Here is a 27151-nt window from a genome sequence, read left to right as displayed (position 1 = left end):
TAGTTGAAAAAAAGCTGCATGTTAAGTGGACCCTCACAGTTCAAGCCTGTATTGTTTTTTTTTTTTTTAATTTTATTATTTTATTTTTTTGCAGTGTTTGGCCGGGGCTGGCCTTGAACCCGCCACCTCCGGCATATGGGGTCGGCACCCTACTCCTTTGAGCCACACAGGCGCCTCCCTCAAGCCTGTATTGTTAAAGGGTCAACTGTTGATTGTTTGTACAAATAGTTTGGTCACAGTGTGACACTCTGTCAACAGTTCTGGGAATGATATAAACTACTGAAATCCAAGTTCCCAAATCCAGCCAAGAGCAAGCCATGCAGACAGGGCTTTCTAAGGATAATAGCCTCAGGCCTGCTAGCTATGTTAACTCATTTCTGTACACTTAAGTGAGGATCATAGTGGAACCTTTTCTTGTTATGTCACAGGATTGTTGCAAACATCAAAACTGAATGAGACCAGCCTCAGCAACGTCATGAGATCCCGTGTCTATAAAAAATAAGAAAAATTAGTCAGGTGTGGTGGCACATGCTTGTTGTCCCAGCTACTTGGCAGGGTGAGGCAGGAGGATCACTTGAGTCTAGGAGCTCAAGGCTGCAGTGAGCTATGATTGTGTCACTGCACTCCAGCCCCTGCCTGGTGACAGATGAGAAACTGTCTCTTAAAACAAATAATAATAACAACAATAAAAACTAAATGAGGGCTGTGAAAGTACTTTTTGTCAGTGAAGACCTAAGCTCTTTTTGGTGACAGTTTTAGTGCTCTTTGGTGGATTTTACATTGTGTTCTTTCATTATATTTCTCTGCTGTTTGCAGAGACTTCTGTAATCCATAATTGCTCTCCCTGAGCACCATCCTTGTGATTGGTGCCTTGCAATGCAGGAGGGATCAGAGAGGCATTCAGGCCAGTTCCTCTGGTCCTGCCAGTGGTGTGACTGGTGTACTTTTGCTGTTTCTCCAGCTTCTCCTCTCTAGAGACGAGACCCTGCAGGTGGCCAGTGCCCACTGTATAACTGCAGTGCTTGTCCACTCCCCAGTGAAGCATGCCTCGGCCTTCATCCATGCTGACATCCCAGGTAGGGAGCCCTTCTAACTTTGTCTTCTGTGGACCCCAGAATTCTGACCTGAGGGTAACAGCAATGGCAGCAGTCCTGTCAGACGACCTTTGATAATGGATACTAGTGGGCCAGACATGGTGATTCAAGCCTGTAATCCTAGTACTTGGGAGGCCAAAGCGAGCAGATTGCCTGAGTTCAAGGGTTTGAGACCAGCCCGAGCCATAGTGAGACCTTATCTCTAAAAATAGCTGGACATTGTGGGGGCACCTGTAGTCCCCGCTAATTGGGAGGCTGAGACAAGAGAATCACTTGAGCCCCAAAATTTGAGGTTGCTGCAAGCTGTGACGCCACAGTATTCTACTCCAGGTGATGAAGTGAGAGACTCTGTCTCAAAAAAAAAAAAAAAAAAAGATAATGAATATTAGAAGGATGGGGTGGTTGGACGGCGCCTGTGGCTCAAGGAGTAGGGTCCTGGCCCCATATACCGGGGGTGGTGGGTTCAAGCCAGGCCCCGGCCGAAACTGCAAAAAAGAAAAAGGATGGGGTGGCGACAGGTTTGGTTGTTCAAGATAGACTCTAGGAAGTGAGCCTTGTAAAATCTGAGTCCTTTTTCTACAGATCTTTCTTCTTTCCTTCCTTCATCCCTCCCTTCCTTCCTTTCTTCCTTCCCTTTCTTTTTTTTGGGGGACAGAGCCTCAAGCCCTGAGTAGAGTCCATGGCATCACAGCTCACAGCAACCTCCAACTTGCCAGCTTAGCTGTATGTAGCTGGCACCTTAGCCGCTTGAGCCACAGGTGCCAAGCCTTCTTTTTTTTTTGAGACAGAGTCTTATTATGTTGCCCTTAGTAGAGTGCCATGGCTTCACAGTTCATAGCAACCTCCAACTCTTGGGTTCAAGCGATTCTCTTGCCTCAGCCTCCCAAGTAGCTGGGGACTACAGGTGCCCGCCCCAACGCCTAGCTATTTTTGTTGTTGTTGTTGTAGTTGTTTGGCAGGCCCAGGCTGGATTCAAACCTGCCAGCTCCAGTGTATGTATCTGGCACCCTAGCCGCAGAGCTACAGGCACTGAGCCTGTATAGATTTCTTGTATGACCTTGAGCAATTTGTTACTGATTTTTTGTCATTTATTTGACCATTTAGGAATAAAAACCTAGTATAAGGTGATGGAAAGACTTGTGGACCAGGTACGCAAACCTCAATTTGAGTTTGAGACAGAGTTTATTTTCTTCCCCTAAGTGGAGTATGTGGCATCATAGGTCACCGCAACCTGCAACTCCTAGGCTCCAACAATTCTCTTGCCTCAGCCTCCTGAGTAGCTGGGACTACAGATGCCCCCACAACTCATGGCTATTTTTAGAGACAGGGTCTTGCTCTTGCTCAGGTTGGTCTTGATCTTCTGAGCTCAAGCAATCCACCTCAGCCTCCATGGGTACTAGTATTATAGGTGTGAGCCACCCCTGGGCTTAGAAACTAATGTTTCTTAAGGGCCTGTTATGAGCTGGGAGAGATGACCTGAGGTGTACTACAAATGTTACTACAGTTAGGACCTCACCATCACTATTTTATAAATAAGGAAATTAAGGCTCAGAGAAGAGAAATAAATAGTTTAAATTGTCAAGCCCAGTCATTGGCAGAGATGGGATATAAAATCAAGCCTTACTGGGGCGGCGCCTGTGGCTCAGTGAGTAGGGCGCCGGTCCCATATGCCGGAGGTGGCGGGTTCAAACCCGGCCCCGGCCAAAAAAAAAAAAAAAAAAAAAATCAAGCCTTACTGGACATGGGGGCTTGTGCCTGTAATCTTAGCACTTTGGGAGGCTGAGGCAGGAGGATTACTTGAGCCTGGGAGTTTGAGGATGCAGCAAATTACACTGCACTCCAGCCCTACCCTGAGAATACACCTAAGTTCCAGTACCACATTTGCCATTAACAGCAGTACCTCTTCCTTGGGCCTTCATTTCCTCATCTGTTAAAAAGAAGATTAAACCATGTCTTGTTTTTCTTTCTTTCTTTTTTTTTTAAGAGACAGTCTCACTTGATTGCCCTTGGTAGAGTGCCACGGTGTCACAGCTCACAGCAATCTCCAGCTCCTAGGCTTAAGCGATTCTCTTGTCTCAGCTGCCTGAGTAGCTGGGACTACAGGCGTCCGCCACAACGCTCAGCTATTTTTTTTTGTCGTTGTTGTTGCAGTTTGGCTGGGGCCGGGTTCAAACCCACCACCCTCGGTATATGGGGTCGGCACCCTACCCACTGAGCCACAGGCAACGTCCTGATTAAACCATATCTTGAGGGCACTTTCTGGTTTATCTGTGAATTGATGATCATGTCTCATGGAGAGGGTATGTGAACAGATGAAGTGACAGGAATGAGATCCTCTAGCCTTAGTTAAGCTGGGCTCATGATCACATGGCTGTCACTTATTGTTTTCTTATCCTTTCCCCTGCCAGAGTTCCTCTTTGAGCATCTTTCTTCTTCTAGTGAAGTACTCATCTGGTCCAGCTACAACTGCTTAATACTCCTAGCAGAAGAGCCACTCTTTTTTTCTAAGTGCCATACAGTATACGGTTGGTAGTGGGGGACCTTTGCTATTTCTGGGTTGAGTGGACAGTAGTTTGAAGTTGGGTAGCAGCAGCAGTGATGGGGGGGCTGGCCTCTACCTTGGAGGGGAGTGCTGGGGTTTGTGCATTTCTATCAGCCCTAACTCATACCTGATTCCATATAGAAGCATTGATATCCCAGTGGTGTTGCTATTTATTGATTAGCAGCAGTGTATATGTTTAGACTCTTCAGCAAGGGAAGGACATTCTATTAGCCACTAAATGAATTCCTGTTGCATGTTAACAACTCTAAATAATGTCATTGAGCCTTGGATTAAGACTTTTCCTGTGCCCCAGAGATCTGCCTATCTAGGTAATCCCTAACTTTTGCTGATTTTTATCCTTTCATCGTTTCTTGATACTGGCCTTCCCTTGTCTGGGACTTTTTATATCACATCTGGATTTTTAGAGTAGGCACGTTCCATCATTCATTTTGTATTCTGTGTTCTTAGTCTATGCCAGGCACTTGGCTAGGACCTGGAGATTTAGAGATAGCAGATAACATAATCTTTGCCCTCAGGAAAGGCAAAAAGATGTAAACAGGCAGCTCCAATATGAGCTGATTTGAGTCCTGCTAGAGCAGTGGTTCTTAACCTGTGGGTCACGACCCCTTTGGGGGTTGAACAACCCTTTCATAGCGGTTGCCTAAGACCATCCTGCATATCAGACATTTACATTATGATTCATAACAGTAGCAAAATTACAGTTATGAAGTAACAACGAAAATAATTTTATGGATGGGGGTCACCACAACATGAGGAACTGTATTAAAGGGTTGCAGCATTAGGAAGGTTGAGAACCACTGTAGAGGGAATCCTGGGAGCTGTGGGAACTCAGGGGAGGTTCTCAGCTCTGCCTGAGTGGATCAGGGAAGGCTTCTTGGAGAAGTATAGTTTCTACCTGATTCCTCAAGGAGGAATAGGAATGTGCCAAGTGGAGAAGGTATGGCTTGGTCACTAGGCATTTACTAAATGCCTTGAGTGCCAGTGCCTGTGCAATGGCATGTGCTGGGTGTTGGGGAAACAGATGAATCAAATAAGAGCCTGTAGCTACCAAAGATCACATAGTTCAGGCCCATTAGCTCAACCTTGTCAGGGTCCCTCCATAAGGGGCCACCAGCCAATATGTGCTATGTAGAGCCTGTCACCTTTCCTGGAGGGCAGTGGAGGAACTACAGAGCACTGATGCCTGGTCTTTGTCATCCTGAGATAGGGATCGAGGCAGTGGTGAGGAGCCTACAGGGGACCCTAAAGATGAACAACACAGAGCTGCACAAGCAGGGCCTGCTGCTCTTTGCTGAGATCCTGACCCGGTGAGCAGAGTGGTAGAACATCAGCCTGTAGAGGCCAGACTGGAGGAGGAAAAGTGAGGTCTAATTCTTGGTGGGATCAGTGAGACGAGTTCACTCATTCATTTTTCATCACCATTTCTCAGGCAGCCGGAGGAGATCAAGCTGTTCACAAACTCAGCCATGTGCAGAGATGCTAGCCGTGCCCTCCAAGAAGCAGTTAGCAGCCCTGTGTTAGAGGTGGCCTCTGAGGCAGTGAAGGCCATTTCTGCTTTTCTGAGGTGAGAGATCAAGGCAGGTTTTACTTTCCACCCCTGCATATACTTAATAGGAGGGCCTATTCAGGCCAGGGTAGCTAATAATTATATCTGTAGATTACTTATAATACTTAATGTAGTTGGCCCTCTGTATCTGTGGGTTTCATATCCTTGGATTCAACCAACCATGGATTGAATTTTTTTTTTTTTTTTTTGAGACAGAACCTCAAGCTGTTGCCCTGGGTAGAGGGCTGTGGCATCACAGCAACCTCCAACTCCTGGGCTTAAGCAATTCTCCTGCCTCCACCTCTCAAGTAGCTGGGACTACAGGCGCCTGCCAAAACACCCAGCTATTTTTTGGTTGCAGCCATTATTATTGTTCGGTGGGCCTGGGCTGGATTCGAACCCACCAGCTCAGGCTTGAGCTGCTTAGGCACAGGCGCTGAGCCCATGGATTGAAATATTAAAAAAAAAATTAATGGTTGCATCTGTACTGAAAATGTACAGACTTTTTTTCTTGTCATTATTCCATAGACAATATATTATAGCAATTATTTGCATAGCATTTATGTTGTATTGTAAGTAATCAAGAGATGATTTAAAGCATACTGCAGGATATATATAGATTATAGGCAAATACTATGCCATTTTATATGGAGCATCCATGGATTTTAGTACTATGGGTGTCCTGGAACCAGTTCAGGATACCAAGAGATAACCAGACAATGTAAATGTTATGTAAATAGTTGTTATACTATATTTAAAATTTGTATAATTTTTATTTTATTTATTTTTTCTTTTTGTAGGGACTAGAGAAAATACTTTCCTCATCTCTGCCCCACCCCCAAGTCCCTGTAGTTTTTTCCTCCATTTTTGTTGTATTTTTTTCCTTTTTTTTTTTTTTAAATTAAATCATAGCTGTGTAATTTAATGCAATCATGGAGTACAATGTGCTGGTTTTATATACAATTTGAAATATTTTCATCAAACTGGTTAACATAGCCTTCACCATTTTTGTTGTATTATTAAAAATTGTTTTGATCTGCGGTTGGTTGAATCCATAGATTGCAGAACCCACAGGTATAGAGGTCTGTCTGACTGTACAAGGTGTTATGCTATCATGTATTCTGTATTTTCTCTGTTGTTTTAGATTTACAGTTTTTTTTTGGCCGGGGCCAGGTTTGAACCTGCCACCTCTAGTATATGGGGCCGGCGCCCTACTCTTTGAGCCACAGGTACCGCCATGTTTTAGATTTATATCTTGGGGAAAAATCCTTTTATTTTCATTTTAGTTAGGAGTAGCAGAGATGATTATTATCTGTTGACCAGCCTGGCCAATAATGAGACCCCATTTCTATAACAAAAACAAAACAGTTTAATCAGCTCTTACTTTCTGTCTTCCCTGTATCTTCTTGGTTTTTTTGCTAGTTAATATTTTGTGTCTTTGAACCTTTAAATAATATACCTAAAACTGGTATTCTTGTTCCCTCGACTCATAGCAATATCTCTTGACTTTCTGCTTGGTTAGCAGCACCCCAACTCTTCCTTTCCCATATTCTCTTCCCTACCTTCTACTTCTACCTTTAATTTTATAGTATAAAACTTGTTAATATTCATAGTCTCTTCTGTAACCATATTTAAGTCTTTGTGATTTGACTCTAGGTTGCTTATAAAAATTGAAACAAAAAATTTCATTTATATTACAGTGACTTCAGTCTGTCTCTCTTCCTCTTTTTTTTTTTTTTTTTTTTTTGTAGAGACAGAGTCTCACTTTATGGCCCTCTGTAGAGTGCCGTGGCCTCACACAGCTCACAGCAGCCTCCAGCTCCTGGGCTTAAGCGATTCTCCTGCCTCAGCCTCCCGAGCAGCTGGGACTACAGGCGCCCGCCACAACGCCCGGCTATTTTTTGGTTGCAGTTTGGCCGGGGCTGGGCTTGAACCCGCCACCCTTGGTATATGGGGCCGGCGCCCTACCAACTGAGCCACAGGCGCCACCCCTCTCTTCCTCTTTTGTCCTTCCCTTAAGGACAAAAAGATTAAGATTAAATCTTTTTTTTTTTAATTGTTGGGGATTCATTGAGGGTACAATAAGCCAGGTTACACTGGTTGCATTTGTTAGGTAAAGTCCCTCTTGCAATCATGTCTTGCCCCCAGAAGGTGTGGCACACACCAAGGCCCCATCCCCTTCCCTCCTTCCCTCTCTCTGCTTTTCCTCCCCCCCATCACCTTAATTGTCATTAATTGTCCTCATATCAAAATTGAGTACATAGGATTCATGCTTCTCCATTCTTGTGGTGCTTTACTAAGAGTAATGTCTTCCACTTCCATCCGGGTTAACATGAAGGATGTAAAGTCTCCATTTTTTTTTTTTTTTGTAGAGACAGAGTCACACTTTATCACCCTCGGTAGAGTGCCATGGCATCACACAGCTCACAGCAACCTCTAACTCTTGGGCTTAGGCTATTCTCTTGCCTCAGCCTCCCGAGCAGAAGTCTCCATTTTTTTTAATAGCTGAATAGTATTCCATGGTATACATATACCACAGCTTGTTGATCCATTCCTGAGTTGGTGGGCATTTAGGCTGTTTCCACATTTTGGCGATTGTAAATTGAGCTGCAATAAACAGTCTAGTGCAAGTGTCATTATGATAAAAGGATTTTTTTCCTTCTGGGTAGATGCCCAGTAATGAGATTGCAGGATCAAATGGGAGGTCTAGCTTGAGTGCTTCGAGGTTTCTCCATACTTCCTTCCAGAAAGGTTGTACTAGTTTGCAGTCCCACCAGCAGTGTAAAAGTGTTCCCTTCTCTCCACATCCACGCCAGCATCTGCAGTTTTGAGATTTTGTGATGTGGGCCATTCTCACTGGGGTTAGATGATATCTCAGGGTTGTTTTGATTTGCATTTCTCTAATAGATAGGGATGATGAACATTTTTTCATATGTTTGTTAGCCATTCGTCTGTCATCTTTAGAGAAGGTTCTATTCATGTCTCTTGCCCATTGATATAAGGGATTGTTGGCTTTTTTCATGTGGATTAATTTGAGTTCTCTATAGATCCTAGTTATCAAGCTTTTGTCTGATTTAAAATATGCAAATATCCTTTCCCATTGTGTAGGTTGTCTCTTTGCTTTGGTTGTTGTCTCCTTAGCTGTACAGAAGCTTTTCAGTTTAATGAAGTCCCATTTGTTTATTTTTGTTGTTATTGCAATTGCCATGGCAGTCTTCTTCATGAAGTCTTTCCCCAGGCCAATATCTTCCAGTGTTTTTCCTATGCTTTCTTTGAGGATTTTTATTGTTTCATGCCTTAAATTTAAGTCCTTTATCCATCTTGAATCAATTTTTGTGAGTGCGGAAAGGTGCGGGTCCAGTTTCAGTCTTTTACATGTGGATATCCAGTTCTCCCAATACCATTTATTGAATAGGCAGTCTTTCCCCCAAGGTATGTTCTTGTTTGGTTTATCAAAGATTAGGTGGTTGTAAGATGTTAGTTTCATTTCTTGGTGTTCAATTCGATTCCAAGTGTCTATGTCTCTGTTTTTGTGCCAGTACCATGCTGTCTTGACCACTATGGCTTTGTAGTACAGACTAAAATCTGGTATGCTGATGCCCCCAGCTTTATTTTTATTACTAAGAACTGCCTTAGCTATATGGAGTTTTTTCTGGTTCCATACAAAACGCAGAATCATTTTTTCCAAGTCTTGAAAGTACGATGTTGGTATTTTGATAGGAATGGCATTGAATAGGTAGATTGCTTTGGGAAGTATAGACATTTATACTTTTAACAGAAGTATTTCCTTTCTGAGGATTTCATAATTTTCTTTATAGAGGTCCTTCACCTCCTTCGTTAGGTATATTCCTAGGTATTTCATTTTCTTTGAAACTGTGGTGAAGGGAGTTGTGTCCTTAATTAGCTTCTCATCTTCACTGTTATTGGCATATACAAAGGCTACTGACTTGTGGACATTGATTTTATATCCTGAAACATTACTGTATTTTTTGATGACTTCTAGGAGTCTTGTGGTTGAGTCTTTGGGATTCTCTAATTATAAGATCATGTCATCAGCAAAGAGGGAGAGTTTGACCTCTTCTGCTCCCATTTGGATTCCCTTTATTTCCTTGTCTTGTCTAATTGTATTGGCTAGCACTTCCAGCACTATGTTGAATAGTAAAGGTGACAGAGGACAACCTTGTCTGGTTCTAGTTCTGAGAGAAAAAGCTTTCAGTTTTACTCCATTTAGTAAAATATTAGCTGTGGGTTTGTCGTAGATAGCTTCAATCAGTTTTAGAAATGTGCCACCTATGCCTATACTCTTCAGTGTTCTAATTAGAAAAGGATGCTGGATTTTATCAAATGCTTTTTCTGCATCTATTGAGAGGATCATATGATCTTTATTTTTGCCTCTGTTAATATGGTAGATAATGTTTATGGACTTGCATATGTTAAACCAGCCTTGCATTCCTGGGATGAAACCTACTTGATCATGATGTATGACTTTTTTTTTTTTTTTTTGCAGTTTTTGGCTGGGGCTGGGTTTGAACCTGCCACCTCCGGCATATGGGGCTGGCGCCCTACTCCGTTGAGCCACAGGTGCCTCCCGATGTATGACTTTTTTGATGATAAGCTGTAATCTATTGGCTAGGATTTTGTTGAGAATTTTTGCATCTATATTCATGAGTGAGATTGGTCTGAAATTCTCCTTTTTGGTTGGGTCTTTTCCTGGTTTTGGTATCAGGGTGATATTTGCTTCATAGAATGTGTTGGGGGAAGATTCCTTCTTCCTCAATTTTTTGGAATAATTTCTGCAATACAGGAATAAGCTCTTCCTTGAAGGTTTGATAGAATTCTGGTGTGAAACCATCTGGACCAGGGCATTTTTTATTGGAAGATTGGAAGATTTTTTATTGTTTCTTTAATCTCAGTGCTTGAAATTGTCTGTTCAGGAGCTCTATTTCCTAGCTAAGTCTAGGGAGAGGGTGTGATTCCAAATATTGATCCATTTCCTTCACATTGTCAAATTTCTATGCTTAGAGTTTCTGGTAGTATTCAGAGATGATCTCTTGTATCTCTGTGGGATCAGTTGTTATTTCCCCTTTATCATTTCTGATTGAGGTTACTAGAGATTTTACTTTTCTATTTCTCGTTAGTCTGGCCAATGGTTTATCTATTTTATTAATTTTTTCAAAAAACCAATTCCTCGTTTCATTAATTTTCTGAATGATTCTTTTGTTTTCAATTTCATTGATCTCTGATTTGATTTTGGAGATTTCTTTTCTTCTACTGACATTAGGCTTAGATTGTTCTTCTTTTTCCAACTCCATAAGATGGCTTGTGAGTTCGTTGATGTGCTCTTTTTCTGTTTTTCGAATCAATATTTGGAATCACACCCTCTCCCTAGACTTAGCTAGGAAATAGAGCTCCTGAATAGAATGTAGGCATCTAAAGCGATAAATTTTCCTCTCAAAACTGCTTTTGCAGTATCCCACAGGTTTTGGTAGCTTGTGTCTTCATTGTTGTTATGCTCAAGGAAGTTAATAATTTCCTGTTTTATTTCTTCCTGCACCCATCTGTTATTCAACAGAAGATTGTTTAATTTCCATGTCTTTGTGTGAGGTCAAACGTTTTTGTTAGAGTCGAGTTCCACCCTTAGTGCCTTGTGGTCTGAGAAGATACAAGGTAAGATTTTAATTCTTTTGATTCTGTTGATATTTGTTTTGTGTCCCAGGATATGATCAATTTTGGAGAATGTTCCATGGGGTGATGAGAAGAATGTGTATTCTTTATCTTAGGGATGGAGTGTTCTATATGCGTCTATCAAGCACAGTTGTTCTAGGGTCTCATTTAAATCTCTTATATCTTTGTTTAATTTCTGTTTAGAGGATCTGTCCAGCTCTGTAAGAGGAGTGTTAAAGTCCCCTGTTATTATGGTATTATCGGATATCATATTGTTCAGACTGAGTAAGGTCTGTTTCAAGAATCTGGGAGCATTTAAACTGGGTGCATAAATATTTAGAATTGAAATGTCTTCTTGTTGTATTTTTCCCTTGACCAATATAAAGTGACCGTCTTTGTCTTTTTTGACTTTAGTTGCTTTAAATCCACATGTATCTGAAAATAAGATCGCAACTCCTCTTTTCTTCTGAATGCCATTTGCCTGAAAAGTTGTCTTCCAACTCTTGACTTGGAGCTTTAATTTGTCTTTTGAAGCCAGGTGTGTTTCTTGCAGACAGCAAATGGATGGCTTGTGTTTTTTAATCCAGTCAGCCAATCTATGTCTCTTCAGTGGGGAATTCAAGCCATTAACATTTATTGAGATAATTGATAAGTGTGGTAGTGTTCTATTCATCTTATTTTGTGAGAGTCCATTGCTTAGTTTTATCTTTTGCATCAGTGTGGAGGTTAGGTTCTGTCCTTTAATTTCTGAGTTTTTACTTTGTTGCTGATCCATTGTGGTGGTCAGTGTGCAGAACAGGTTGAAGTATTTCCTGTAGAGCTGGTCTTGTTGTGGCGAATTTCCTCAATGTTTATATATCCGTAAATGATTTGATTTCTCCATCAATTTTAAAGCTTAGCTTAGCAGGGTGCAAAATTCTGGGCTGGAAATTGTTCTGTTTAAGTAGATTAAAGGTAGATGACCATTGTCTTCTTGCTTGGAAAGTTTTATTAGAGAAGTCTGCGGTCACTCTGATGGATTTGCCCCTGTAGGTCAACTGGCGCTTACTTCTGGCAGCTTGCAGAATCTTTTCTTTTGTCTTGACTTTGGACAGGTTCATCACAATGTGTCTTGGAGAAGCTCTATTTGAGTTGAGGCGACCGGGGGACTCATATCCCTCTGAAAGCAGTGTGTCAGAATCTTTGGTGATATTTGGGAAATTTTCTTTTATAATATTCTCTAGTATGGCTTCCATTCCTCTGGGGCATTCTTCTTCCCCTTCTGGGATTCCTATAACTCGTATGTTGGAACGCTTCATAAAGTCCCATAATTCTGTCAGTGAACGTTCTGCTTTCTCTCTCTTCTTTTCTGCCTCTTTTACTATCTGAGTTATCTCAAGGACTTTGTCTTCTACCTCTGAAATTCTTTCTTCTGCATGGTCTAACCTGTTGCTGATACTTTCCATTGCATCTTTAAGTTCCCTAATTGATTGCTTCAGTTCCTTCAGCTCTGCTGTGTCCTTTCTATATTCTTCATATCGTTCATCTCTTTTTTTTTCTTTTTTTTTTTTTTTTGGTTCTTGGCCGCGGCTAGGTTTGAACCCGCCACCTCTGACATATGGGACCGGCACCCTACTCCTTGAGCCACAGGCGCTGCCCTCGTTCATCTCTTATTTGATTCTGTAGAGCACTTACAGCTGTCGGCGAGATTAGACCGATCGAACACATGCGATTACTTGCCAGTTTTCCACTGTTTTTGTCCTCCTCTTGGGGTCCAGAAGTCTCTCACTACTCCCTGTATCCTCAAAGGGATGATTATAGGCAGATCCCACCAGCCAGAGATGCCTAGAGTCTTATCTCCCCAGACTCACAATGCCCAGATGCAAGGAAGCTGTTACTCAGCCGCCATCTTGCTCTCCCTCCTCAAGATTAAATCTTAATCTTCTGAAAAGATTATGATTTGATTCTCTTAATCTGGAGTATGAATCCCAGAGTAGATGAAATGAGTAACTAATGGGGTCACAAAGGCAGAGAGTAAGAACAATGTTGATCAGTGGCACTCAGGCAGAGCTGGAAGCCTTCCAAGAGATAGATCAGTAGTACTTTTCAGGCAGGAGATGGTATTTGAGTTGTGCTATGAGGTGTGAAAGAGATTTAGATTTATGGAGGGCCAGGGTTAGCAAAAATGTGGATGGGAAAGCAAAATGATTGCTGAGAACATAGTAGTCAGTTTGCCACTATGTCATGTGAAAGGGGTGATACCTGAAGAAGCAAGAAAGCTGGTGGTGCTAGAATTTTGGAGAGAGATGGGTAGGGAGAAGGTTATGGTTTACAAGACCATCCAACCAAAGGATGGTCCTGTAAACCAGGGGTCCTGAGTTTGAGTTTGATCCTCTCTCGGCCTCCTGCTGATTTAAAAAAACACAAACTCTAGTCTGGTATGGTGGCTCACACCAGTAATCTAAGTACTTTGGGTGGATTGCTTCAACTCAGGAGTTCAAGACTAGCCTGAGCAAGAGCAAGACCCCATCTCTACTAAAAATAGAAAAATTAGGCGGGCATTGTGGCAGATGCCTGTAGTCCCAGCTACTTGGGAGACCGAGGCAAGAGGATCTCTTGAGCCCAAGAATTTGAGGTTGCTGTGAGCTATGATGTCATAGCACTCTACCCAGGGCACAGAGTGAGACTTTGTCTCAAAAAAAAAAAAAAAAAAGAAAGAAAAGAAAAGAAACAAACAAAACCTGTGGATATGTTTACTTCCCCCCCCCCCAGATTAATATGAAGGTACAAATGATTAGGTTACATTATTTGCATTTGTTAGGTAAAGTTCAAGTTGTAGTTGAGCCCTTTGCCCAGCGGGTGTGTGGATGATTTACTTTTGATTTTAACTTCTCAGAAACTTTACTGAGGTGGAGTGGCTCAGAGAGTCTCTGGGAAGCACAACTGGAAGGAAGAATGAGGAAAGAGAGCTGCTGAAAGGAATTTAAAGATAGTGGAACCAGGGCTTGATGATCTATGTAGGATCATCAAACTTAGAACTTCCAGAAATGAAGAAAAAAAGGGGGGAAAACTTTAGCTATATATAAGTGACTAAGAATAGTAGAAGGCCCAACAGATTATACTCAGTGTTCAAAAAATACCCAGGGATAAGGGTTGACTTGCTTTTCTTAGCTGCCATGCTGGGTTGAATTGTGTCCATCCAATACTCAGGTCTACCCAGAACCTGTAAATGTGCCTTATTTGGAAATAGGACCTTTGTAGGTATAATCAAGTTAAGGTAATGTCATATGCCATGGGCTCTACATTTGATGACTGGTCTCCTGATAAGGAGAAGAAGATTTAGACATACAGTGACCCAGACACACACAGAAGGAACATCGTACATGAAGACAGAGGCAGAAATTAGAGTGATGCAGCTATAAGCCAAGGAACATCAGGAATTGCTGCCGACCACTGGAAGCTAAGAAGAGGCAAGGAATAGTTCTTCTCAAGACACTTTTAGAGAAAGCATGGCCCAGCTGACACACTTTGATTTTATATTTCTAGTCTCCAGAACTGTGAGAGGCAACTTCTTACTGTTTTTTTTTTTGTTTGTTTGTTTTTTTGATACAGAGTCTTGGCTCAGTGCCTGTAGCTCAAGCGGCTAAGGCGCCAGCCACATACACTGGAGCTGGAGGGTTCGAATCTAGCTCAGACCCGCCAAACAACAATGACAACTGCAACAAAAAAACAGCAGGCGTTGTGCTGGCGCCTGTAATCGTAGCTACTTGGGAGGCTGAGGCAAGAGAATAGCTTAAACCCAAGAGTTTGAGGTTGCTGTGAGCTGTGATGCCCTGGCACTCTACCCAGGGTGACAGTTTAAGACTCTTTCTCAAAAAAAAGAAGAAAAGAGAGCTTGAGTCTCACTATGTCACCCTCAGTAGAGTGCTGTGGCATCACAGCTCACAACAACCTCAAACTCTTGGGCTTAAGTGATTCTCTTGCCTCAGCCTCCCAAGTAACTGGGACTACAGGTGCCCACTACAACGCCCAGTTATTTTTGTTGTTGTTGCGTTTGTCATTGTTGTTTAGCTGGTCCAGGCTGGGTTGGAACCTGCCAGCCTTGGTGCATGTGGCGGATACTGTAACCACTGTGCTACAGGTGACGAGCCAGACAATTACATCTCTTTTTTTTTTTTTTTTTTTTTTTTGAGACAGAACCTCAAGCTGTTGTCCTGGGTAGAGTGCTATGGCATCATAGCTCTCAGCAACCTCAAACTCCTGGGCTCAAGTGAGTCTCCTGTCTCGGCCTCCCAAGTAGCTGGGACTACAGGCGCCCGCCACAACGCCCGGCTATGTTTTTGTTGCAGCTGTCATTGTTTGGTGGGCCCACGCTGGATCCAAACCCCCCAGCTCAGGTGTATGTGGCTGGTGCCTTAGACGCTTGAGCCATAGGCGCCGAGCCTACATCTCTTGATGCACCTTCAGTACTAGGTTCTAGATAGTGCTTCCTTTACCAGGAGGCCCCTCTCAGAAAACTTTGCGTCTTTAATAACAATAATAACACTCATTGCTGGCATTTGTAAAGACTCGATATATATTAAGCATCATGTTAAGTGCTTAGTATATATTATCTAATTTGATCCTCAGAATAAATCTATGAGGAGAGTACATTAACCCTCATTTAATAAATGGGGAAATTGGGCGGCGCCTGTGGCTCAAGGAGTAGGGCGCCGGTCCCATATGCCAGAGGTGGCGGGTTCAAACCCAGCCCCGGCCAAAAAAAAAAAACCACAAAGAAAAATAAAAAAAAATAAAAATAAATGGGGAAATTGATGGAATGTACACAAAGTTGTGCAGCTAGCTAAGTATTGAAGTAAGGATTTTTTTTCTAAGATTTTTTTTCTCAGTATATATTTGCTTACCCTCTTTCTCTCTTTTTTTTTTTTTCTCTTAATTTGGAATGCTTACAACAAAGTGGTTAACATAGCCTTCAGCTCACTTAATTGTTATGTTAAGACACTTATACTGTACTCTTAATAGATTTCACATGTACCCTTGCAATATGCACCACAGGTGAGAAGTAAGGATTTTTATCATATCAGATCCCATATTCTGATCCAGCCACACTGAGGTCCATTGCCTGAGAGCCTGGGGGTATCTTGGGAGTACCCTTTCCTCACCCTGTGCCTTCTCTTGTCTCTCTGGATGCAGGAAGGACCATCAGAGTGCTCCACCTGTGCAGTACAGGGAGCTGCAGGCCTTGCTTGAAGCCATGCTAAGCCGTTGTGCAGAGTTTTCTCAGACTCCGCTGAATAGGAGAGCCCTGGTTAGTGCACTGCAGTCTGCTTCTTCTAGAAAGCATTCTGTAATCTGTTTTTATAATAAAAGCATAATTAGCACCTTCCCTTACCACTGTATGCCATTTTGTAGCTTTTTCTTATGCATACACATCTACAATGAGATGTCATTTTCTCCCTAGTTGCAGAATTATGAGGTTTAAGGATTACTATCCCCATTTTTACATATTAGAAAACTCAAGCCACAGGGGTGAAATAATTTTTCTCTAAGATTCAAAACTAGCAGACACCTGACCCTGGATAGTAAATCCCAGGGTATTTGTACCCAAGCCTATTACACATTTCACCTCTTTTTAGCATTTAAGCAGGCACAGTAAATATGCTCTCAAAATTATTTAAGCTTAAATTAACTAGAATCTTATAATCTGACAAATGTGTAATGTGTTGTAATTGGTGGTTTTTAATGATCCATGGGCTTAAGATAGCAGGAAAGATACTGTTAGTATGAATGTTGATTGTATTTTTCAGCTCTTTACACCTAATGGAGTAGGGATTTTCTTTTGTTTTGGAGCAACTAATATAGACATTATAGTCAATGAGGCTAATATCCACAAGCCTATGATGGCTTTCTGCATATGATAGACCAAAAGCTAGTCCTGTGTTTTACAAGGAGACTAGACTGGTGGTTAAGGTTTCCTCCTCCGCCAATTTTTAAAGGAACTATTAGATTTTCTTGGATATAGGCAAGATCCCCTGGAAAGTTAGGTGTATGGGAATGTTTGATTGCAGTGTGAGAGGCAAAGGTCTATTGTAATCCAAACATTGATGGAAACGCAGAATAGGTACTTGATCAGTAAGTTCTTCTCTCTCCTCACTTCAGGGCCATGCTTCCAGTAGAGACTCAGAGAAGGCCATTCTTCGAAGGGGAAGGTTTCTCCTGAGCACTCTGGAAGGATTTAGAAATGCCTGCAGGTGAGAGGCCCTCTGTTCCTGAGGTAATAGCATTGAAGGTAGGGTGGAAGGGATTGAGGCTATGGATGAAGTTCTAGAAGCAACACTTGATTCCTGATGCTCTGTTGCATAGCAAAGAGGACTTTGCCTGGGGTGGGGGTTGGGGGTGTATAAGAGGTTCGAGGGCCTAGAGTAGGATTCTACCTACTGAAGTCTTTTCTACTATGCCATGAGGTTATATCTCTTTTGCCTTTGTCCCCATTACCCCACTATCCTAGCACTAGTCTAGTCACTGAGTGTTCACTAGTCTTAATTCTGTTTACATTAACAAATGTTTGTTGTATCTACTGTGTGGTAGGGCTGGTTCTAGGCAGTGGGGTCAGAATGGCTGCTGTCCACAAGGAGCTCATAGTCTCTTGGGGAAGAGACAGTTTTACACATATATGTGGAATTTGTTAGGCTGTCAAGAATCCAGGGAAGGTATTAGAGGTAGAGAGAGTAACACACTAAGACAAAGAGATAGGAAATAACAAATAGCATGCTATGGTTAGGGAAGTACATACAGTGGGATAGAAGAGTCATGAGAGATGAAGGAGAGGGTGGGGAGCAGGAAGCAATAGAAGTAGCCAAGGACCAGGTCCTCTTCTTATTGAGGTCTCTTGAATTTTCTCCAGATAAGAGAAACTTTCTCTGGGTCCTGAGCCAAGCCACCTGCTAGGAGGGTGTTTTTAGACTTCAGGGTACATAGATGTTAGTGGACATACACGTTGATTTCACAGATTGGCTATGGAATTCCAGAGTGAGCCTTCAGCCCAAGAGAATCCATTCACAGCTCCCAATGCTGAGAAGGAAGACACCTTGGAGGCCTTCTCAGAATTTCTTCTCAGTGCCTGTGACTGCTTGTGTATCCCCATGGTGATGGTAGGTTCTTCTGAGCCATAAGCAGTATGAAGCTTGGGGAAGCACAGAATGTGAGGGTGAGCCCAGCTAAGAGTCTCAAGGCTATGACTTCTTTTTTTTTTTTTCAGAGACAGAGTCTCATTTTATTGTCCAAGGTAGGGTGCTGTGGCGTCACAGCTCACAGCAATCTCTAACTCCTGTTCTTAAGCAATTCTCTTGCCTCAGCCTCCCAAGTAGCTGGGACTACAGGCACCTGCCACAATGCCCGGCTATTTTTTTGTTTGCAGTTTGGCCAAGGCTGGGCTCGAACTTGCCACCCTCGGTATATGGGGTCAGCGCCCTACCCGCTGAGCCACAGGCACTGCCCAAAGCTATGACTTCTTTTTTGTTGTTGTGGTGGTGGTGGTGGTGGTGTTGGTTGCAGTTTTTGACCTGGGCTGGGTTTGGGTTTGAACCCACCACTCTGGCCTATGGGGCCGGCGCCCTACTCCCTGAGCCACAGGTGCTGCCAAGGCTATGACTTCTTAATTGAACCTTCTCATGGCCTCAGTGATGTTATTCTTGCAGCCACCTTTCCATTGGTTTTAAAAATAAAGCATAGTGGGCGGCGCCTGTGGCTCAGTGAGTAGGGCGCCGGCCCCATATGCCGAGGGTGGCGGGTTCAGACCCAGCCCCGGCCAAACTGCAACAGAAAAATAGCCGGGCGTTGTGGCGGGCGCCTGTAGTCCCAGCTACTCAGGAGGCTGAGGCAAGAGAATCGGGTAAGCCCAAGAGTTAGAGGTTGCTGTGAGCCGTGTGACGCCACGGCACTCTACCGAGGGCGGTACAGTGAGACTCTGTCTCTACAAAAAAAAAAATAAAAATAAAGCATAGTGTTTTATTATGAAACTAATAACTACTTCTCAAGAAAAGTTAAAAGTAGTAATATGAAAATAATAAATGACTAATGTTTATGGGGTGATAAGTGCCTTATATCCATTACCTAATTTAATCCTCCAAATGACCCTGGGAGATGGATACCCTAACTTGTCCTAATTTACAGATGTGATTGTCATATTTCTATAGTTGTAAGGCAAGCATGTGATGGTTTTGAGATCAAATCTGTGACTTCAGTTTCCATAGCTTTTCTTGTGTCTTTCTGTTTAGTAATGAGAATTCATGTTATCCAAGCATTAATGAAGAAGACATATGTGCATTCTGTAAAATTAGAGATGGCCTGTGAGGACTCCCTGTTAATTGGGAAAGTGAACCTCCTAACCACCTGTTGGGAACAGTAGGTGGCACCAGAGGGGGGAGAGCCTCTTTTCTTTGAAGAAGCCATTGAGCTGGAGTCTACAGGCAGGTAGTCGTCAGGAGTCCTGGACTGCAGCCTTGACTCAAATGCACTAAAAATAAGACTTGAGTGCTCATCTAAGTTTCCCTTTCTGCTCTGCTTTCCTCCTAGATCTAGAAGCAGATTATAGAATTATTGTATTATTCCTTCTTTCCATGTAAAATATGGTATTTTACATGTTTTATTTAATGAGCAAGTACTACTTTCATAATTTAAAAAAGCTTGCTTTAAAAACCAAAGGAAAGGTATCTACAAGAATAATACCTCTGTGTCATTTACAGTTAGGGGGCTGAGACCCAACAAGGAAGATGACTCTCTAAGGGTACATGTGGTGAATATGTGCAGGGCTTTTTTATTAATTCAGACCTCTGTCTACTACATTAGGCTGCTTCATGAATTATGTGAAGGCTGATCTGAGTGCAGTGGTGTTTACAACTAACTTATCACAACCAATTACAGATTCCTTTGTTCCTTCTCCATTCCCACTGCTTCCTTTGATTGGCCTTAAAAAAATAATAATAATAAATGTGAAGGCAGTTTGTAAACCATTTCTATTACTATTATTACTGTAGCAATATAAACAAAAGTGTCACTATGCATTATGGTTTAGAAAGCACTTTTTTTTTTAGAGACAGAGTCTTACTTTGTTGCCCTTGGTAGAGTGCCGTGGCATCACAGCTCACAGCAACCTCCACCTCTTGGGCTTAGGCGATTCTCTTGCCTCAGCCTCCCGAGTAGCTGGAACTACATTTGCCTGCCACAACTCCCAGCTATATTTTTGTTACAGTTTGGCTGGGGCCGGGTTTGAACCCACCACTCTCGGTGTATGGGGCCAGTGTCCTACTCACTGAGCCACAGGCACTGCCCAAGAAAGCACTTTTTAAATGTCAGACTGCATTTGTTTCCGGGAGATAGACTTTGTTATTCCCATTTTACTCTTGGGACATGGGGCCAGACAGGTAAAGTACCTGGTATAATCTATTAAGTAGCATATACAAACCTTAGATGTAGGTCTGTGACTTAAGGTTCCCTAGCTTTTTTGTGCCTTTCAAATAAAGGAGGTTAATCTGCTGCTAGATTTGGTGCCAGTTTTTGCTGATTCCTTTTATTATTCAGAGACGTAGTCCTAGTAGCCTGTATTCTCCCTCCTGGTTTTTGCAGAGGCACTCAGAACAGGCCACCCACCCAGCTTTGATGGAAGTTTTCCTTTCAATTCTGCACAGCCTCTTTGTCATCGTTCCTCACATGAAGGAGAAGTTCTCCAAGAAGCTCGGTAGGCAGAAGGCAAGTGTGGAAGTTGGGAGGGAGGCAGGCACCATAGGCAGCTGCTCAGAGCACTGAAAGACAGCATAAGTGTGGGGTAGATAGATGTGTATGTGTTTGTTCAGAATCTATATCCATTCTCTGCACAGTGTTGAGTGGAAGGAAATACCATGTAGCAATCAAAAGTCACTGAAGGCAGGCTGGGAACGGTGGCTCATGCCTGTAATCCTAGCACTCTGGGAGACCAAGGCAGATGGATTGCTTGAGCTCAGGAGTTCAAGATGAGCCTGAGCTAGAGTGAGACCCCCTCTCTACTAAAAATATAAAAACTAGCCAGGCTCACCATAGTTTCAAAGAAAATGAAATACCTAGGAATATACCTAATGAAGGAGGTGAAGGACCTCTATAAAGAAAACTATGAAATCCTCAGAAAGGAAATAGCAGAGGATATTAACAAATGGAAGAACATACCATGCTCATGGATGGGAAGAATCAACATTGTTAAAATGTCTATACTTCCCAAAGCTATCTACCTATTCAATGCCATTCCTATTAAAGTACCTACATCGCACTTTCAAGATTTGGAAAAAATGATTCTGCGTTTTGTATGGAACCGGAAAAAAACCCGTATAGCTAAGGCAGTTCTTAGTAACAAAAATAAAACTGGGGGCATCAGCATACCAGATTTTAGTCTGTACTACAAAGCCATAGTGGTCAAGACAGCATGGTACTGGCACAAAAACAGAGACATAGACACTTGGAATCGAATTGAACACCAAGAAATGAAACTAACATCTTACAACCACCTAATCTTTGATAAACCAAACAAGAACTTACCTTGGGGGAAAGACTCCCTATTCAATAAATGGTGTTGGGAGAACTGGATATCTACATGTAAAAGACTGAAACTGGACCCACACCTTTCCCCACTCACAAAAATTGATTCAAGATGGATAAAGGACTTAAATTTAAGGCATGAAACAATAAAAATCCTCAAAGAAAGCATAGGAAAAACACTGGAAGATATTGGCCTGGGGGAAGACTTCATGAAGAAGACTGCCATTGCAATTGCAACAACAACAAAAAATAAACAAATGGGACTTCATTAAACTGAAAAACTTCTGTACAGCTAAGGACACAATAACCAAAGCAAAGAGACAACCTACACAATGGGAAAGGATATTTGCATATTTTCAATCAGACAAAAGCTTGATAACCAGGATCTATAGAGAACTCAAATTAATCCACATGAAAAAAGCCAACAATCCCTTATATCAATGGGCAAGAGACATGAATAGAACTTTCTCTAAAGACGACAGACGAATGGCTAACAAACACATGAAAAAATGTTCATCATCTCTATATATTAGAGAAATGCAAATCAAAACAACCCTGAGATATCATCTAACCCCAGTGAGAATGGCCCACATCACAAAATCTCAAAACTGCAGATGCTGGCGTGGATGTGGAGAGAAGGGAACACTTTTGCACTGCTGGTGGGACTGCAAACTAGTACAACCTTTCTGGAAGGAAGTATGGAGAAACCTCAAAGCACTCAACCTAGACCTCCCATTCGATCCTGCAATCCCATTACTGGGCATCTACCCAGAAGGAAAAAAATCCTTTTATCATAAGGACACTTGTACTAGACTGTTTATTGCAGCTCAATTTACCATTGCCAAAATGTGGAAACAGCCTAAATGCCCACCAACCCAGGAATGGATTAACAAGCTGTGGTATATGTATACCATGGAATACTATTCAGCTATTAAAAAAAATGGAGACTTTACATCCTTCGTATTAACCTGGATGGAAGTGGAAGACATTATTCTTAGTAAAGCATCACAAAAATGGAGAAGCATGAATCCTATGTACTCAATCTTGATATGAGGACAATTAATGACAATTAAGGTTATGGGGGGGGGCCTTAGTGTGTGTCACACTTTATGGGGGCAAGACATGATTGCAAGAGGGACTTTACCTAACAATTGCAATCAGTGTAACTGGCTTATTGTACCCTCAATGAATCCCCAACAATTAAAAAAAAAAAAAACTAGCCAGGCATTGTGGGAGGTACCTGTAGCCCCAGCTACTCAGGAGGCTAAGGCAAGAGGATCACTTGAGCCCAGGACCTTAAGGCTGCTGTGAACTATGACACTATGGCACTCTACCAAGGGTGACAGAGTGAGACTCTGTCTCAAAAAAAAAAAAAAAAGTCACTAATGGTGGTTGTCAAGTTTATGGATACTTCTCTGTCTAGAAGACCTAGTTTAGCACCTACACCCATCCTTTGCCCTATTCCTCAGACCTTACAAGATGTTTAGCACCTCTGACTCCTAAGCTCTGACTAAGTGCCAGAGTACTCCTAGTCACTGTAAAACTGAAAAACATCCCACACACTCCCAAGTGCCTTCTAGGTAGCACTCAGTATAAAAGCTTCTGTCTGACACTGAAATTGCTTCCTAAAATTGAACCCATGTGGCTTTGATTCCTTCAGCTCTCTCTAGACCTCTTGGTTTTGTTTTTTGTTTTTTGTTTTCTTGAGACAGAGTCTTACTCTGTTGTCCAGGTTAGACTGCCATGGCATCATCATAGCTTCCAGCAACCTCAAACTCCTAGGCTCAAGCAGTACTCCTGCTTCCACCTCTCGAGTGGCTGGGACTACATGTGTCCACCACCACACCAGGATAGTTTTTTTGTTCTTTTGTAGAGATAGGATCTTGCTCTTGCTCAGGCTGTGACTAGGTTGAAGTCCTGACCACAAGCTATCTACCTATCTTGGCCTCCCAGAGTGCTGGGATTACAGGCATGAGCCACCATGCCTAGCCCCTCTTGGACTTTTTTCTTTCCTTTTCTTACTAGTAATTTTTACTCTAAAAAATACCTTAATCTGCAGAATAAGCCTAGGAGTTCAGAGTCAGAATCTCCTTTATCTTCCAGTGGTGAAAATGAGAAGGGGAATAGCCAAACACTAAAGAGGGAGAAAAGAGAACAGTAGTAGTAATTAATAACTAGTAATATTATTACCTTTTTATTAATAGCCCTTACTAACATGTTATTATAATACCAAATATTTATCAAATTCTTATCCTGTGTGAGATACTATTTTAAGTGCTTTACATGTATTGATCCATTTAGTCTTCAGAAAAATCCCAGGAATTATTTATTATGTTTATCCTCATTCTGCTATGAGCAAACTGATTCATCTCAGAGAGGTTAAGTAATTTGCCCTAGGTCACACTCTAGAGCCTGCTTTCTTTATTCTGTGCTTGCCTCTTATCATTATCATTTAATATATTTTCTCTTATTCTTGTTACTAGCATGCAGTGGAAAATGTTGTTTGACAAATCTATCAAGAAGAGATAGCCAAGGCTCAGTCATGCAGGCCCTTGTTGTCTGTGTGAGGGGGCTTCATTTCTAGTAGCTTTGTTAAGGGAAGTGTGGGTCGGGCCTGGTGGCTCACACCTATAATCCTAGCGCTGTGGGAGGCCAAGGCTGATGGATTGCTTGAGCTCATGAGTTTGAGACTAGTTTGACCAAGAGTGAGACCCTGTCTCTAAAAATAGCCAGGTGTTGTGGCAGGCACCTGTGGTCCCTGCTACTTGGGAGGCTGAGGAAGAGAATCACTTAAACCCAGGAGTTTGAGGTTGCTGTGAGCTATGACACCACTGCACTCTACTGAGGGCAAGAAAGTGAGACTCTGTCTTAAAAAAAGTAAATAAATAAAGAAGAGGAGTGACATGCTCAGATTTTTGTTTTAGAATGGTCTTCCTTGGAGCAGCTCAGACCATGAGTTAGAGGGAGGTAGATTGGAAGCAAGTAGTTCAGCCTCATGCATTAACTCAGGTTGGTGATGGGAACTAAGGTAGTGTGGGGGAGATGACAGTTGCATGGAGGGCAGGAGGGAGAAGCATAGTTCAGGGTAATACCTTGGCTTCTACTGGCATCTACATGTAGGGTGGTATTTTTAATCACTGGGGGAGGATCTGACTTGGGAAGCAGCAGAGGATTAGTGATTTTTTAGTGATTAGAGGTCAGTTTGCATTAGGATGAAGATGAGGTGTCCCAGAAGATGTTAGGTGGGTAATTGCTATGTCTGACAGCAACGGAGAGATATGGCTTTAGATATACGTACAAAAGTCTTTAGCACCCAGTCTTTCATTCATTCAATAAATGTGTGTGTGTGTGTATATATATATATATATATATATATATATATATATATATATACACATATATTTTTTTTTTTTGTAGAGACAGAGTTTCACTTTATGGCCCTTGGTAGAGTGCCATGGCATCACACAGCTCACAGCAACCTCCAACTCCTGGGCTTAAGTGATTCTCTTGCCTCAGCCTCCTGAGTAGCTGGGACTACAGGCGCCCGCCACAACACCCGGCTATTTTTTGTTGCAGTTTGGCCGGGGCTGGGTTTGAACCCGCCACCCTCGGTATATGGGGCCAGCGCCTTACCGACTGAGCCACAGGTGCCGCCCTCATTCAATAAATATTTATTGGGGTACCTATTACAGGCAAGGCATCATCCTACATCTGAGGTTATAGCAGTGAAAAAAAGGCCTCTGTCCTTGTGGGGCTGACCCTTTAGTACAGCGGTTCTCAACCTGTGGGTTGCGATCCCTTTGTTCCATTTGTAGCAATGTGGCAATTAGGAAGGTTGAGAAACACTACTGTAGTAGGAAGCAGGTGAATGATATTCCTCAAGGGTGAGTGTGCAAAATGAAATGATGAAAGGGGGTGGCGCCTGTGGCTCAACGGGTAGGGCGCCGGTCCCATATGCCGGAGGTGGCGGGTTCAAGCCCAGCCCCGGCCAAAAATAAAAAAAAAAAAAAAAAGAAATGATGAAAGGGACCAAGACAAATCAAGAACAATAATGAATGGTTAGGAGAAGGAGACTAGGAGTGGTAAGAGAGGTAGGAGGGAAACTGGAAGAGTATGACCGTAGGGAAGCCAAATGAAGAGAGTTTTGTGGATTAGGGAGTAGCAGGAGTGTCAAGTGCATCCCAGACATCATGTAAGATAAAAATTGAAAATTTTCAAAAAAAACACAAGAAAAGAAAAGAAAAATGGTCATTGGAAAGCTGGACACAGTGGTGTGTACCTGCATTCCCTGCTACTAGGGTGGCTGAAGCAGGAGGATAACGTGAGCCCAGTTCAAGACCTTGTCTCAAAAAACAGAGAGAGAAAGAAGAAAAAAGAGAGAAAAGGAAAGATGGGTGCTTGGAGTCATGGAGGCTGTTGGCTACCTTGACTAGAGCAGTTTCTTTTTTTTTTTTTTTTTTGAGACAGAGTCTTATTTTGTCATCCACTGTAGAGTGCTGTAGCATCTTAGCTAACAGCAACCTCAAACTCTTAGGTTTAGGTGATTCTCTTACCTCAGCCTCCCAGGTAGCTGGGAATATAGGTGCCCACCACAATGCCTGGCTATTTTTAGAGATGGAGTCTCACTCTGGCTCAGGCTAGTTTCAAACTTGTGAGCTCAGGTAATACACCAGCCTCGGCCTCCCAGAGTGCTAAGATTATAGGTGAGCCACTGCACCTGGTCCATAGAGCAGTTTCTTTCTTCCTTTTTCTATTTTTTCTTTCTTTCTTTTTTTTTTTTTTTTAGTGATTAGAGGCAAATGATGCTGAACTCAAATGGTCCTGCTTGGCCTTCTGAGCTGGAATTATAAGCATGAACCACAGTGCCCAGCCCCAGAACAGTTTTGGTGAAGTGGATGAGGCGAAAGCCAAACCACCATGGGTTAAAGAATTAGTGTGAGGCAAGGCATTAGAGACAGAATAGGTAACTCTTTTGATAAACTTACTGTGAGGTAAAAAAATGGGGATATGACTGGGGAGGACCATGGATTTAGGAAACTATCCCTCAAGATTGGAAATGCTTATCTAACTACTGCTGATAGGAAGGAGCAGTAGAGACTGTTGTTAGCCCATGAGTGCTCCTCGCATCATAGCTCACAGCAACCTCAAACTCTTGGACTCAAGCGATTCTTTTACCTCAGCCTCCCAAGTAGCTAGGACTACAGGTGTCTGCCATAATGCCTGGCTATTTTTTATTTTATTTTATTTTTTTTGAGACAGAGTCTTACTGTGTTGCCCTGGGTAGAGTGATGTGACGTCACAGCTCACAGCAAACTCAAACTCTTGGGCTTAAGCGATTCTCTTGCCTCAGCCTCCCAAGTAGCTGGGACTATAGGCGCCTGTTACAATGCCCAGCTATTTTTTTGTTGCAGTTATCGTTGTTTAGATGGCCCGGGCTGGGTTCCAACCTGTCAGCCCCTAACCACTGAGCTACAGGCACCGAGCCAATGCCTGGCTATTTTTAGAGACAGGGGTCTCATTCTGGCTCAGGCTGGTCTCAAACCTGAGAGCTCAGGCAATCCACCCACCTCAGCATCCCAGAGTGCTAGGATTACAGGCTCGAGCCATCGCACCCACCCTGAGTGCTGTGTCACCTCCCTTACTTATTTATTAACATCAGGGAAAGTAATTTTTTTTTATCTAGTGTCCTCAGCTAGAACATGGTACTAATAAGAATTAAATAAGATAATGTATGTATATTTC

The 27151-nt window shown here is 42.5% G+C and overlaps 1 protein-coding gene across 1 annotated transcript in view; it reads left to right on the top strand.

The window, feature by feature from the left end:
* The window catches only part of MEI1 (meiotic double-stranded break formation protein 1), a 90427-nt gene that overhangs the window by 18136 nt on the left and 45140 nt on the right, over nucleotides 1-27151 (top strand). The window contains exons 8-15 of the mRNA XM_053584833.1: nucleotides 962-1076; nucleotides 3503-3619; nucleotides 4865-4964; nucleotides 5087-5221; nucleotides 16040-16154; nucleotides 17006-17097; nucleotides 17856-17997; nucleotides 20471-20582. Coding sequence (XP_053440808.1) covers nucleotides 962-1076; nucleotides 3503-3619; nucleotides 4865-4964; nucleotides 5087-5221; nucleotides 16040-16154; nucleotides 17006-17097; nucleotides 17856-17997; nucleotides 20471-20582 — 928 coding nt within the window. The remainder of the gene's footprint in view (nucleotides 1-961; nucleotides 1077-3502; nucleotides 3620-4864; nucleotides 4965-5086; nucleotides 5222-16039; nucleotides 16155-17005; nucleotides 17098-17855; nucleotides 17998-20470; nucleotides 20583-27151) is intronic.

The sequence above is a fragment of the Nycticebus coucang genome, chromosome 3 (assembly GCF_027406575.1).
Source record: "Nycticebus coucang isolate mNycCou1 chromosome 3, mNycCou1.pri, whole genome shotgun sequence".
In the NCBI taxonomy this organism is placed as follows: Eukaryota; Metazoa; Chordata; class Mammalia; order Primates; family Lorisidae; genus Nycticebus; species Nycticebus coucang.
This window is presented reverse-complemented; position numbering and strand designations above follow the sequence as displayed.